We start from the raw sequence: 15,097 nt of genomic DNA on the forward strand, positions 1-15,097 counted from the left end.
AAGATCTGTAAAGACAGGATGATCAGCACTCTGTTTTTGAAGAGAATAATTTTTTAAATGTTAAGGTGAAGGATGAATTATATTCTCTAGGGGCGTTTATCAGGAGAAACCTATAAGAAGTTAAAGGATAAAATTATGACAATAAAAAGAGAAACTGATTTTAAGGAAGAAAAAAGGGAATTATCTGAAGAGACTTATGTGAATGCACAGATGACTTCCTAACCAACATAGATTTTTTTATTTTGAAACTCCTACTTTTTGTCATAGAATCAATATTATATATTGTTTTCAAGGCAGAAGAGCCATAAGGGCTGGGCAATGGGGGTTAAGTGACTTACCTAAGATCACACAGCTAGGTAGTGTCTGAGGCCACATTTGAACCTTTTCCACTGAGCCACCTAGCTGCCCATCTCTGGTACCCTCTTCCCCATTGATTTTTTTTTTTCAGAACTGTGTAGTTGACTTCTGGTCAATATGGCTTCCCATATCCCTGTTCCAGCAAGAACCAAAAAACTACACCAGATTGAAAAATGATCAAGCAAAGCACTGAGAAATTAAGTGACTTCTTTCAACCTAGTATGAAAAGGAACCATCAGCTAAGCCAAATGATCTCTAATCCACCCAGCACTACTAGAACCATATGTAACCTGTAAGATTCTATATCTGGAATGTGCAAGAACATAGAGTTCCCTTGAGAAAATACCAGGGTAGTCAGAAACCTACATCATGGATCTTGGAAAGGACTGAAAGCCGATGAGCCTGGGTATAGCCATACTATTATCCAAGGTCTTAAGCATTCAGTGATGAGATATGTTACGGACAAAAGAGTGGTGTGGCATTTAAGTAGGAGCCATAAACTGTAATAGTTAAACTAGTTGAGGTTGTAAACTGTAGTGAGTAAAAATAGTAGAAGATATAAATTGTAGTAGATATAAGAGTGGGTGAGTAAATTGTGACCGCAGAAAATATGTTTCACTACCGTGTCTTGTATCAAATCAAATATAAGGTGGTCGCCAGGGAAATATTCCCAATTATGAAATATATCCAAGTTAACTGGGTTTTATAGAAAATTTAATTAATAATATAATGAGGAATCAAAGAAAGAGAGAAAGAGTAAGAAAGGTATAAGTATGAAGGGCTTTAAACCAACATGGCCTAGACCTGAGTCTTAAGAGAGAGAGATCAGTTTTTTATCACTCACCACAAGATCTGGCTAAGCAAGGAATCTAGTGACACCAGGCCAGCATCATCTCAGCTGACTTCAGTTCAATCCTGAATCTGAATGTTTCAGAATGAGTCCCCGAGAGAGTCCCGAGAGAGACCCTTCAAGGCAGCTTTTCCCAGCTGACTGATTCAATTCAGCCTTTCCCAGCTGACTCTTTCTTAGAGGGAGTTCCAGCCAGAGTCCTCCTCAAAGGGGGTTCCAGCCAGAGACTGTCTCCCTTGAGAGACCTCCTTAGAGATTGTCCTTCAAGAGCTCTTCTTCTTCTCAAGAGATCCTTCTTCTTACATAGGGGGTTTTCTCCTATGTCACCTCCCCTAAGTTCTTCCATCTACCAATCACAGTAGACGTTTTCCAAAGGACAGCCCATTCTGAATTCACAGCTGAGTAGATTAGAATCTCTGAGTAAGTTTCTCACCCTTTTGTCCTGGCAAGTTTACAGTTGCCTGACCTTTAATAGGTACTTAGCACCCCATTGTATTAATTCTAAAAATAGGCCTGGCTTAAAGAACTTTTTGCCTTATTATAAGTATGGGTTTAAGTACTTTCATTGTTTAGCAAGGAGTTTTCTCCCCTAAAGCAGTCTTAAGTACAGGTGGAGTAGAGGTCCTCCCATTTCTGATCCAAGTAGAGTTCTCACATTTAAATGGGGAATGTTCCCAGTAGGGAATTGTTGCAATGGAGAATTCCCCAATGGGGAATTTCTTAACATTCACAAGTCTGAGAAATTTCAAGATTCACAGTGGTTGCCATAAACTGTGACTGTGAAAATATGGTTTTAAGACAGTGTCTTGAGTTAAATCAAAAATAAGTGGTCGCCATGAGAAAAATTCCCAAATATGAAATACCCAAGTCAGCTGGGTTTCATGGAGATTTTAATTAATAGGAATGAAGGAATTAAAGAAAGGGAGAGAGACAGAGTAATAGGAAATAATAGGAAGGCTATGGCCTAGGCCTTTCTTTTAAGAGAGAAAACCAAGTCAGTCTTTAATCACTTACCACAAGATTTTGTCCAAGCAAAACTCTAGTGTTCAGAGAGACCCTCCAGTTCAGCTCCTGAGCTCAACTAAGTTCAGCCACCGAGAGACTTCAATTCAGCTTCCTAAGCTGAACTAAGTCCAGAGGCCTCTGACCTCCTTTAAAAGAGAATTTTCTCCTATATCACCTCCCCTAAATTTTCACATCTACCAATCACAGTAGATGTTTTCCAAAGGACTGACCATTCTTAATTCACATCTTGTTATCACCTTCTTAATTCACATCTTGTTATCACCTTCTCTGGGTAGACTAAACTTTCTGACTATTTCACACCTCTTTGCTAAGGTTGTCCCTTGCAAGTTGCCTGACCTTTTAGTGATTAATTTGACCTTCATAGGTACTCAGCACCCTTTTGTATTAGATCTAAAAATAGACCTAGCTTAAGGGCTTTTGCCTCATTATAAGTATGGGTTAAGTACTTTTTCATTTTTCAGTAAGGAGTTTACAACTTTATCTTCCCCTAAAGTACGCCTAAGTACGCGGGTGGAGTAATTTTAGAGTTCCCAATACATTCCTGACCAAGTACCTCCATTGTTTAAAATGGGGAATAGCTTAACCAAATGTTCCAAGGTAGAGTCTGAGAAATTTTAAGATTCATAGATACCAAAGTTTGGGAGGTTTGGACGTGGGAGATCTAGAACCCAGCCTCCTAGATCTGGGGGAAGGGGACTAAGCATGGAATGTGCAGGCCAGCATAAGAGTCCAGTGCAATATCAAAAAGGGCTGAGGAGGGCATCTAAGTGACTCAGAGGATTGAGAACCAGGCTTAGAGATAGGACAACATGGATTCAAATCTGACCTCAGATACTTCCTAGCTGTGTGACTCTGGGCAAGTCACTTATCCTCCATTGCCTAGCTCTTGCCATTCTTCTGCCTTGGAACCAATACACAGTATTGATTCTAAGACCGGAGGTAAGGGTTAAAAAAAAAAAAGGGACAGAACATTTAGTGCAGAAGTATAACATAGCATGACAAGAATGTAATTAAATCTAATTGATTAATGTCTTTTGGGCACAGTAGTATAAAGGAGGTGGGAAAATGGAGAACCCTCCTCTATTACTAATGGAGAGGGGTGAACAAGGTTCTCTTTCAACTGGAAGATTATGAATTCAGTGAGATGTTGAAAGGGAGAAGTGGGGGCAGGAAATAGATTTGAAGCAGATAGATTCAGTTAGGGTGGTAATATATCTCCCTCAGTGGAGTTGAGGACACCTAAGGCAGTATCAGCCTCAGAAAGGTAAGAGGACTTTTTCCAATCCCATTTTCCAAAGTTACTCTTAGCCGTCAGCCTCTTCTGGATATTATAATGGCATAAACTGGAAAGGAAAGGTGTCAGGGTTCCTTTGCTAGCAGTACTGAGCCAAGGGGCTTAAAATCAAACCCCTTCTCTGTGGAGAGTTATGACAAACCCAAGCCTGGTTTGTCACAGACAGACAGGATTTCAGATTTTCTTGTCTAGTCTAATCCTTATCCTTTTATTATATTATAAAGTCAGAACCATACCCAGATCTATCTTTTACTAATATAATTTATTTGATGTCAAGGGGAAGGTAATGGCAGAGGAATGAGGGAAAAGGTAAGTGGGTGAAGGATGGCCCTAGGGTCAACCCCCCTGCAGTAGGATTTCAAAGTCTGAAGGTCAGAGGCTTCAGGGCCTTGGCCTCCTTTCCAATCAACCACTTCTTTTCTCTACACTTAATGAATTCAATAAATTTAGTGTTTAGTCCAAAGGACATGTAAGGGAGAAAGACCCAAGGGGAAAAGGTCTGGTTGGCTCAGGCAAGAAAGAGTCCAACAAAATCCCTCTTGAGAATCAGGTAGCTGTTGACAATTCACAGAAGAGTTATTGAGGATCTCTGGATGGAGACAGGTTCCCAACAGGTAGGGAAATCCAGTTAAGCACTCCCTTGAACCTCGGGAACGCTCCTTTTCCTCCCCTTCCCGGGCTGGAAGTACCAGTCAGTTGCTTTCGATTTCTACTCAACTTCTAGAACTGCCAGGATTCTCTTTCCCCTCCTATACTGCTCCTCAGGTTGATCTGTCTATCTTTAGGATTTTAGGACTTTAGGATTTTATTAGGGTCTCTACTCAATCCTTACAGTAGTCACATCAATACTACATTTACTTCTGACAAGAGTTTGTCAGTCATCTACTCTATGCCTCTACCCACTACTATCCCTATAATTCTTCCTATCATAACCTTTCTGGATACCTTAGTTTATACCACTACAGGCCCATGTGTGGCATTGAAGACTAGATCAGAGACCCCACTCTCTTTTTAGGCTTACAGCCAAAAAGTTATGTTTCTGGATCTTGTTCCTTGCTCCTTATGTGCAGGGGATCTGCTCCCTACGAACTGTGATAACCACTGTTCCTCCCCACTCTGGAATTGTAACTCAGAACTGGGTAGTAGATTATTGAGCTGCCATTTGGTACTTGTTTCTGCTCCCACTTTAGTACAGGGATCCCCTAGTATCTCTTTCTTTCTAGATATTCATTCCCTTACAGTTCCTGGGCCCTATTGCCCCCATTACCTGCCACTTGTATACTGCTGCTACTAGACTTCTGGCCAACCCCCACCCCAGTGTCCTCACATTTCTCAGTTTATCTTCTTAAGTTGCCCTGGAATGGAAAAATGATTCACTGTGACTTTTCCCAATTAGAATATCCTCTGCAACTCTAAATATGTCATCGTGGGTATGATGTGAAGGAGCTAAAGTGTAATTGTTGCCTCTTACTCCACCATCTTGACTATTGCTTCTTTTTTCTTTATGATTTCTTGATATATGGTATCCAGTATTTTTGTTTGGTCATGGTTTTTAGGACTTTATTGATGCTTAAAAATTATTTTTCCCTTTGCTTATTTTCAAGATTACTTTAAAAATTGCCAATACTTTATATTTTCCACTTTTCTGTATCTTAATTTTATTTTAATATTTCTTGTGATCTCATTGAGTTGTTGCATTTTGATTGATCTATTCTAGTTTCAGAAAGTTCACTATTTGGACAAGTTTCCTTATTTGTAGCATCAGTTTTTTGCTTTTCTTTTTATCTGTAGTGTTTACCACAAAATTCCAGTTGCTTTTTGTCAACTATAGGATCAAATATAAAATCCTTTCTTAGGAATTCAAAGCCCTTCACAATCCTGGTACCCTTCAACCTTTCCGGTCTTTTTATACTTTTCTCATCTCCCATTTACTCTTGGATTCAGTGACATTACTGTTCTTTGAACAAAATTCATCTACACATTGGGTATTTTCCATAGCAGTCCCTAATGCTTAGAATATTCTTTTTCCTAATCTCCTCCTCTTGTCTTCCCTGGCTTCCTTCAAGTCCTAGCTAAAATCCTACCTTCTATGAGAAGATTATAATTCTAGTGTCATCCTATTATTTTTCTCCACTTAATCTGATCTATAGCTTGTTTTTATATAGTTGTTTTCCTATTGTCACCTTCATTACACTATGATCTTGAGATCCTTTTACCTTTGTATCCTGAGCTCTTAACACATAGAAGTGGGTATGAGCCATGACACATAGTGGGTACTACATTGATCAGCATGTAATAGTAGCTTAAGAAATGTTTGTTGATTTAGTTTCCCCTTTCTTCCAAGGCATTCTTTTTTAATTGCTTTCTTGTAAGAGCTCTAATTTTATCTTTTGCTTAATTTTATTTAGTTTTAGTTCTTTTTTTGCCAAGCCCCTTTTTTTTCTCCTTTTAGCATTTGCTTATATTTGTTGGAGAGTTCTTTTGAGTTTCTTGCTTGGGCTTTTCTTAACCTCTAGGGGTTTTTTTTTTTTTGGTGCTGTTCAGTGTTTTCTTTTGTTTATTCATATTTATAGCTTTGGTTCTTAGATTGAGAGTTGTAGTAGTGTCAGACTCCTTCTCCTCTGGTACTTGTGAATAGATTATATAGGTCCTCTTTGTTCTTGTTGTCTAGGTGTCATTCCTGCTACCATGCTGGTTGGGATAGATAGTACCAGGCCCTGTCTTTAAATAATGGCTTCTATTTAAATTTCCTCACTTTCCAATGTGTCTTTGAATTGGCCCATTTCCTTCTTCTTGTATTGTATTTTTCTCCTTGATTTTGAGTGCTTTTATTTTGTTTTAATTTTATTTTTATTATGGTCTTACCCTTTCAGATATTGTAGATTGTATTGGTTTATGCTTTTTTTTTTAGTGCTTAAAACTGTTTTTATTGATATCTAAAAAGATATTTATTCCAAATTTTGCAAAACCAAATAAAACAAGCATTTCCATATACAAAGAAAAAGATGATACATAATAAATGAAGCCACGTTTTTACGTTTTATGTTTTACCTTTAGATTATTTTTCTTCATATCTACATAATTAATCCCATCCACAACTTCCCAATCCCCTTCTTAATTTACAGTTGGTATTATTTGTTTGGTATTATTGGTATTAGTTGCATATTACAGTTGGTATTATTTGGAAGACCAACATGTTCATACACAAAGTTTTTCATGTTTTCACCTTTTAGTTCACTCTTTGGAGGTAACATTCACAATTTATTCTTCTAGTATTAATTCTGTAGGTGTGTGTAACATTCTCTTGGTTCTACTTATTTCACTGCTAATTATCCCAGGTAGTTCTTTCCAAGTTTTAAAAATATTAGTTTACTCATTGCTTCTTATGGTGCAATAATATTACATCACAGTCATATACCATAATTTGTTTAGCCATAACCCTTTAATTTCCAATTCTTTGCCACCACAAAGAGAGCTATTTTACCCTTTTCCCCTGATCTCCTTGTGAAACTGACTGAGCAGTAAGTAGTATTGATGAGTTTTTAGAAGTCTTGGTGTAATTCCAAATTTCTCTCCAAAATGGTTGGATCACTTCACAGCTCCATCATCAGTATTTTAATTTTCCCATATCTTCTCCAACATTTGTCATCTTAAACAGTCTGATGGGTATGAGATGATGTCTCAGAATTGTTTTGGTTTACATTTCTCTAATCTGTAGTGATTTAGAGCATTTTTTAATATACTTGTACATGGCTTTGATTTAGTCATCCAAAAACTGTCTTCATATTTTTTTCCTACTTATCAATTGGGGGATGACTTTTATTCTTTTAAATTTGACAAAGATAATGAGACTGTTATCTGAGAGACCATCTGTAAAAATTTCCCCTCGATTTTCTCCTTTCCTTCTAATCTTGGCAGTATTTGTTTTATTTGTACAAAAACTTTTCAGATTAATGTACTCAAAGTTATCCATTTTTTGTTAATTTCTTTCCCATCCATTTATCTGATAGGTAATATGTTCCCTGTTCTAATTTACTTATATCTCATTTTAGGTCTAGATCATATATCCATTTTGATGTTAGGGAATGGTGTTTAAATTTTTAAGAAATTTAATTTTTATTGAGTTAGAAAAACAATAAAATTCATTTGGAAGAACAAAAGATCAAGACTATAAAAAGAATTAATGGAAAAAATCCTTAAAGGAAGGAAGGCTAGTACCAGATTTTAAATTGTATTTAATACAATCTGGTATAGGCTAAGAAATAGAAACGATCTTTAGAACAGAACAAAGAAAAGAAACAGCAGCAAAAGATTATGGCAACCTTGTATTTGACAAAATCAGAGATCTATGTTTTGGGGATAAGAAATAATTATTTGCTAAAAATTACTGGGACAACTGGAAGCTAGTTTGGCAGAAACTAGGTATAGACCAGTATCTGACATCATTCACTAAGTTAAGATCAAAATGGTTTATGTCTTCTTGCAAGGCCTTTCAAGATGGGCTCCCAAATGCTGAATTAACTCTGCCTCTTGTGATTTCCATTTTTTGGAGGAGTTTAAAAATGGATCTTATCTCCTTGTGTAGTTGTTTCTGTTCTCATATCCTTGAGCTAACATCTTGATTAGTGGATCCTTTTTATTGGGCATTGTGCTCTGACCTCTACTTCTAGCTCTGTATGCCCTTGTCCTGCACCCTCGATTTCTTATTGTTTGCCATTATTGTTTCTAGCTTAGGCCAACTATGCTTCTTCCAAGCCATCTTCAAACTACCATTTTTTCATCCAGATTTCAAGCTTATATTCCAAGAAAGATCAAGTCAGTGACTTGCTCAAATGCCAAACATTTCCAAACACCTTTCCTCTTTTTTGTATGTTCCTTCTCTATATGTATTAAAGTCTCAATCAGAATTTAAGTTACTGTATGACCCTGGGCAAGTCACTTGACCCTCATTGCCTAGCCCTTACCACTCTTCTGCCTTGGAGCCAATACACAGTATTGACTCCAAGACGGAAGGTAAGGGTTTAAAAAAAAAAAAGAATTTAAGTTACTTAAACATTCTTGTTTTTATTTGAATCTTCAGCACTTGCTGGCATTTAAGTGCCTACTAGTAGGTACTAGCTTTTGCCTTCATTCATTTGAGTGGCCCTTCCCCTAACATTCATTTACCTTTTCATTTATCTCTGACTTTTCACTTTGACCCTCAGAGTGTAGACTTATTTTCCTAAGCTTTCACTTTCCTCCTTGGTGTGACTTATTTTTCAGCCTCCCCAATTTTTGCAATTTTTTTTTTCTGTTCTAGATTAGATTCAGAAACTTACTTCTGCTTTTCATTGGTTTCCTTTCTCACTGTTCATTTCTTGTATCTTCTAGAGCATTTGTGAGAACATATCTCTTCTGTGACCTTTGATTATTGGTATGTTATTAAGGAGTCTCCTCCAATTATTTAAATCTCATTCCATTTTTATAAGAAGTGTTTTGTATCGTATTTGGTAGTGTTAATTGACTCTATCTTGTGGTTATTTAAAATAGTATAGCTTTTTGTGGCATTACATACTTGCTTTTCTTATTTTATATGTGTTATTTTTGCGGACTTATTTTGTATGCTGATACTTTACTGAAATGATTGATTTAGTTTTTTTCTGATTCTCTTTGATTTCTAAGTAAATAATCAGATCAATAGGGATCATTTATTCTATATATTGATTCTTATTTTTTGTTCTCTTACTCTTAGGATAACATTTTTAGAACAATGCCAAATTATATTATGGAGAATTGTCATGTTTCCTTTCATTTCTTTAGTTTTTGGAATAGCTACTAAATATAAATCAGTCAAAAGTATTAACTATCTACTATGTATCAGATATGCTAAGTGAATTGCTGTGTGCTACATGAATACTATTATCATTATAAATGAGCATTATATTTTTCAAACACTTTTGCTGCTTCTATCATTATATCACTTTTTTCTCTTAATATGATTTCTTAGGTTAGTTTCCTCAATATTGAACCATGTTTGCCTCTTTATTAATTTCCATTTGATTGTGGTGAATAATTTTTTATGCATATTTTGATGCCCTTTTGCTAGGATTTCTTTTAAAGTTTTCATGTCTTTATTCATTAGTGACATTGGTCTTAAATTCTCATTGTGTACTTTATTCCTTCCTGATTTAAGTATTAGAACCATATTTCTTTTGTAAAAGGAGTTTGGGAGAGGGCTTTCATTTCTCAATTACTGAGAATATGTGGTATAAGTATTTTTTTAAATAAATTTAATAGCATCTGCCTATAATTCTGTATTGGATTTCCTCTCCCATTCCTCTTTTGTTGTTTTTTTAAGGCCTTTTAAACTTTCTTTTTGAAAGAGGATTTCTTTTTTAGTGTGATTTTCCTGATCATTTCATATTCTTGCTTTATATAGTATGATTTTAGCACTGTTTCTTCTTTTCTATAGGTGGAGACCTTCACAATTTGCAAGGCCAGAATTAATGAAGATCTTACATGATTCAGTAGAGGATTCCTACAAACGCCTCATTTATCCTCTCCTCTGTAGAGAGTACAGGTATATAACATTTATGCTTTATATTCATATATATGTAGTCTAGGAAATAACAATTATTTGATATGAAAAACTGATACACAGTCATTAACATGATATGAATTCATATTCTCTTTTGGAGCTCTTCTAAACTGATTACAAAATTACTCTTGCTAGATGAACTGCAGATACTGTTGGCAATATCTGATCATTTAAAATTATGTATTTCTAGTTCTGTGGCACCAGTCTAATGATGCCCAATGACCAAGTTGAAGAATGATTTTTAAAAGGAAACTTTTCTTTTTTGGATGCGGTCAGTGTGTGACTTTATTTTGCTTGACTATACATTATTTGTTGTAGGATTTTCTCTGCCTTTTAAAAAATTGTTAAAAAAAAGGATAGGAAATGGGGAGGCAGTGAGGAGATACTGTTTTTTTTTTCAAGTTTTAAAAGTTTTTTTCCCCCTTTTAAAAAATTTAGAATAGTTTTCCATGGTTACATGATTCATGATCCACTCCCCCAACTCCCCGCTTTTTCTTCCCTCTCCCGAAGCCGACAAGCAGTTTCCCTGGGTTATACATGTAAAACCTATTTCCATGTTATTCATATTTGCAGTAGAGTGATCTTTTAACATCAAAACCCCAATCATATCCCTATCAAACCATGTGATTGATCATGTGTTTTTCTTCTGCATTTCTGGTCCCACAGTTCTTTCTCTGGATGTGGATAGCCTCCCTCCCTCCCTCCCTCCCTCCCTCCCTTCCTTCCTCCCTTCCTTCCTCCCTCCCTCCCTCCCTCTCTCCCTTCCTTCCTTCCTTCCTTCCTTCCTTCCTTCCTTCCTTCCTTCCTTCCTTCCTTCCTTCCTTCCTTCCTTCCTTCCTTCCTTCCTTCCTTCCTTCCTTCCTTCCTTCCTTCCTTCCTTCCTTCCTTCCTTCCTTCCTTCCTTCCTTCCTTCCTCCCTTCCTCCCTTCCTCCCTTCCTCCCTTCCTCCCTTCCTCCCTTCCTCCCTTCCTCCCTTCCTCCCTCCCTCCCTCCCTCCCTCCCTCCCTCCCTCCCCTACCTCTCTCCCTCCTTTCCCCTACCTTCCTTACTCCCTTCTTTACTCACTTTCTTCCTCCTTTCCTCCCTCCCTCCCTTTCCCCATTCCTTCCTCCCTTCTTCCTTTCTTCACTTCCTTCCTTCCTTTCTCCCCCCTCCCTTCCCCCATTCCTCCTTTCCCCATTCCCCCATTCCTTCCCTCCTCCCCCCTCCCATGTTCTTTCCCTTGTCTCCTTCCTCCTCCCTCCCATAGCCAATGAGTCATTCCACAGAATTTTACATGTATCGTTGATCTAGACCTATTTCGATATTATTAATATTTATAACAGAGTGATCGTTTAGAGTGTATATATACCCAGTTATGTCCCCCTCAAACCATGTGATCAAGGAAATGTTTTTCTTTTATGTTTTTGCTCCACGGTTCTTTTTCATAAGTCCTTCAGAATTGTCCTGGATCATTGCATTGCTGCTAGTGGAAATGTCCACTATGTTCAATTGTGCCACAGTGTATCAGTCTCTGTGTACAACGTTCTTCTGGTTCTGCTCCTTTCACTCTGCATCAATTCCTGGAGGTCATTCCAGTTCACATGGAATCCCTCTAATTCAATTGGAATCCTTCTAGTTCATTATTCCTTTTAGTATAATAGCATTCCATCACTAACAGATGCCACAATTTGTTTAGCCATTCCCCAATCGAAGGGCATTGGATGCCTATCTCTGAAGAGTCTAGGGTTAAGTGTTTGGGAGAAGGCCATGGATACATAATTTTGAAAAATGTATGCAGAACTTTGGTTACAACTTTTTACTGAAGCCCTTTGGCCTCTCTACTTTCACATTTTCTTTTTTAATCTTTAATCTAAAACTTTTTTTTGGTGAAAATTTTATTTAGTCAATTTAGAACATTATTCCTTGGTTACAAGAATTATATTCTTTCCACCCTCTCCTCCACTCGCCCCTTCCCGTAGCCGAAATGCAGTTCCACTGGGTTTTATATGTGTCCTTGATCAGAACCCATTTCCATGTTGTTGATGTTTGCACTAGGATGATCATTTAGAGTCTACATCTCCAATCATATCCCCCTTGACCCATGTAATCAAGCAGTTGTTTTTCTTTTATGTTTCTACTCCCACAGTTTTTCTTCTGAATGTGGATAGTGTTCTTTCTTGTAAATTCGTCTGAATTGTTCAGGATCATTGCATTGCCACTAATAGAGAAGTCCATTACATTGCCTTAATCTAAAACTTTTAAATTATTTTCAAACCTCTTTTGAGCCAACTGCCCACTTTTTTATTTTTAAATGATATTGGAACTTTGTGTTCCTTTTGATGTGGAAAAGGAGAAAAATTCATTCAGGTACTGGTTGCACTGGCTACACTTATCTCCTTTTCCCAACTTAAAACTGTAGTGAACTAGTTCAACTCTATAGCATCCTCTTTTCTTGACTACCTCACATTCTTACCTGTTTTCACTTTCAGCCTTCCAAGCCCCTTCCTTCAATTACCCCCACCATCTGCTGCTTTGAGTTTTGTAATCAGTAACTATCATTTCATCTAGTCCTCTTTTAAAAAGGTGGATGAATAAGAAAAAGAAATGTGAATGAAGATACTTTAAAATTTGATAAATTACTTTAATGAGTAATTTGGAATGATTATATTGTTTCCTCAGTATTAGTTTCCTGTTTATTTCTTCTTGGGTTTTGCTTTTATAACACAACAATGTATTTCTGTTTCTTAATTTATGATATGTTGTGCAGCTCCGTTTCCCCTTAGAAAATCACACAGTGACTTTGTATGAGAAGGAATTGTGAGGAGGAAATATAGAACTAAAAGTTTATAGTCAGAAGAATCTTTTTTGAATGAAATTTATATAATGCAATGATGAACAAAAATATTTCTAGACTTAATCTTTCATTTTATTAGGGCAGTTAGGTGGTTTGGTGGATAGAGCACTGAGTCTTGAGTCAGGAACACTTGAATTCAAATCCAGCTTCAGGCACTTTCTAACTTGATTACCCTGGAGAAGTCACTTAACCCTGTTTGTCTCAGTTTCCTCATTTGTAAAATGAGCTGGAGAAGGAACTAATAACATCCTTGCTACTCCAGTATCTTTGCCAAGTAAACCTCAAATGGGATAACAGATAGCTGGACTTGACTGAAACAACTGAATAGCAACATGGTTTTATTGTACATATTTGTGCCTGGATCAGTTTGCTTTGAGTAATGAAAGAATCTGTTGCTTACATAACTTGGATGATAGAGCCAATATGGGTCATAGGGAGGACTCAAATCCAGGATGTTCTAGACCATTTCTCTATCCCTCCTAGCCCATCCTTCTTCTCTGCACCAAAAATGTATTTAAAATAATATTTGGGCTTGGTGTTTCCCTCAATACATCCATTTGTTCTGTTAAAATCTTAGAAGAATAACTGCCAATTCACTTTGTTCTTTTCCAGAATTGTAGATTGGAAAAAAGAAAAACTTATCATTATTATTTTTTTTTGTGTGTGTGTGTTGGTGTGGCTTCTAAGATCAAAACTTACATCAGATGCAGAGAAAGAATCAATAATGATGTTTGGAAGAAACCTCAGACAGCTGCTTCTAACAAGGCCTGTTCCTGGAAGAACCTTGATGGGAGTGGATCCTGGTTACAAGCATGGCTGCAAATTAGCTATTATTTCTCCTACCAGTGAGTGCTTCTCAACATTTCCTGTGAATAATAAATATAGAATATAATAATTATATTAACATATTATATTCTTTTATTTTAGCTGAGAGTTTTGTAATAGTTTCAAATAACAACTTTCTCATCAGAGCTCCTAGAACTCCTGATGGATATGTATTATAGATGTTGTTTTTATCCCTTATATTGTTTAATTTAAATTTTCTTTTTGTTCCATTTCAGTTTTCCCTTTGCCCAGTGATGTTGAACATTAACAGGCCATTTTCATTTTTTATTGAACCAAAAGATAGTGTACTTCTGTAAGATTTTGTTACATATGTTTATTTTTGGAGTTTAGAGTTGTATCATAGCTCGTCATTGTGTTTCTGATGGCTTATGTTAAATAAGGTATTTTAAGAAGAATTGGAAAGGAGGGAATCTGTATGTTTGTTCTCTTGTGATAGGAATTGCAAATTTTAAAATATTCACACCTTTCAGCTAAGGTACTGTTGCATTGCTTTTGGATTCAAGATGAGCTCTTAAAATTTTACAGTGGTATGTTAATTACTTGGGAAAAGTGAAAATTTTCAAAGATCTTAATTCTTTTTAGAGAAACACTGTTTTTCTTTTACTGATACCAGGCTGATTAAGAATGTCTTGACCAGATGAAATCAGATTGAGCTGGTACCATTAGATAATTCTGTGACACTTATGTGCCAAATTTCAAGCTTACCACCTATATTTCTTTGATTTGTTTTGGTATGTTGTTAATTCTTCTGTTTTTAAAGATGGATATTTTTATTTCAATGAAATATTGAGAATTGTAGATCTTAAAAGAATATTTCCCAGGGCAGTTGCTCAGTAGATAGAGAACCTGGAGAGAGGAGGTCCTGAATTCATGTTACCTCAGATACTTTCTAGCTGTATGATCCTGGGCAAATCATATAACCCTAGTTGCTTAACCCTTAATGCTCTTCTGCCTTTGAACTGATACTTAATATAATTCTAAGAGAGAAATTAAGAACTTAAAAGAGAATAAATGAGAAAGTACTGGAAAACTAATCAGTTGTTTTCAGTAGATACCTGAAAGTTCCACATTGTCTTAAATCTATTTTCAATCTGTTAATCATTTGTAAGTTTAGCAAATCATGAAAACAACTCATTTTTCTGTTTTTTTAATCCAAAATTATCAACAATTATTTATTAAATATTTACTATACTTAAAATATTCAAGGCACTGTGCTACATATTGGGGATATAAGAGATAAAAATGAAACATTTCCTACCCTTGAGATACTTGCATTCTAGTCAGGGGAGAAATGTGCATATATAATGTATG

General features: G+C 36.3%; 1 protein-coding gene across 3 annotated transcripts in view; it reads left to right on the forward strand.

Moving 5' to 3' along the window:
* SRBD1 (S1 RNA binding domain 1) overlaps nucleotides 1–15,097 on the forward strand; it is a 355,867-nt gene that overhangs the window by 67,039 nt on the left and 273,731 nt on the right. For all 3 annotated transcript variants that reach the window (XM_056821193.1, XM_056821253.1, XM_056821129.1), the window contains exons 12-13: nucleotides 9,979–10,086; nucleotides 13,628–13,785. In XM_056821193.1, the coding sequence (XP_056677171.1) occupies nucleotides 9,979–10,086; nucleotides 13,628–13,785 (266 nt within the window). The remainder of the gene's footprint in view (nucleotides 1–9,978; nucleotides 10,087–13,627; nucleotides 13,786–15,097) is intronic.

This window comes from Monodelphis domestica, chromosome 1, assembly GCF_027887165.1.
Source record: "Monodelphis domestica isolate mMonDom1 chromosome 1, mMonDom1.pri, whole genome shotgun sequence".
Taxonomy (NCBI): domain Eukaryota; kingdom Metazoa; phylum Chordata; class Mammalia; order Didelphimorphia; family Didelphidae; genus Monodelphis; species Monodelphis domestica.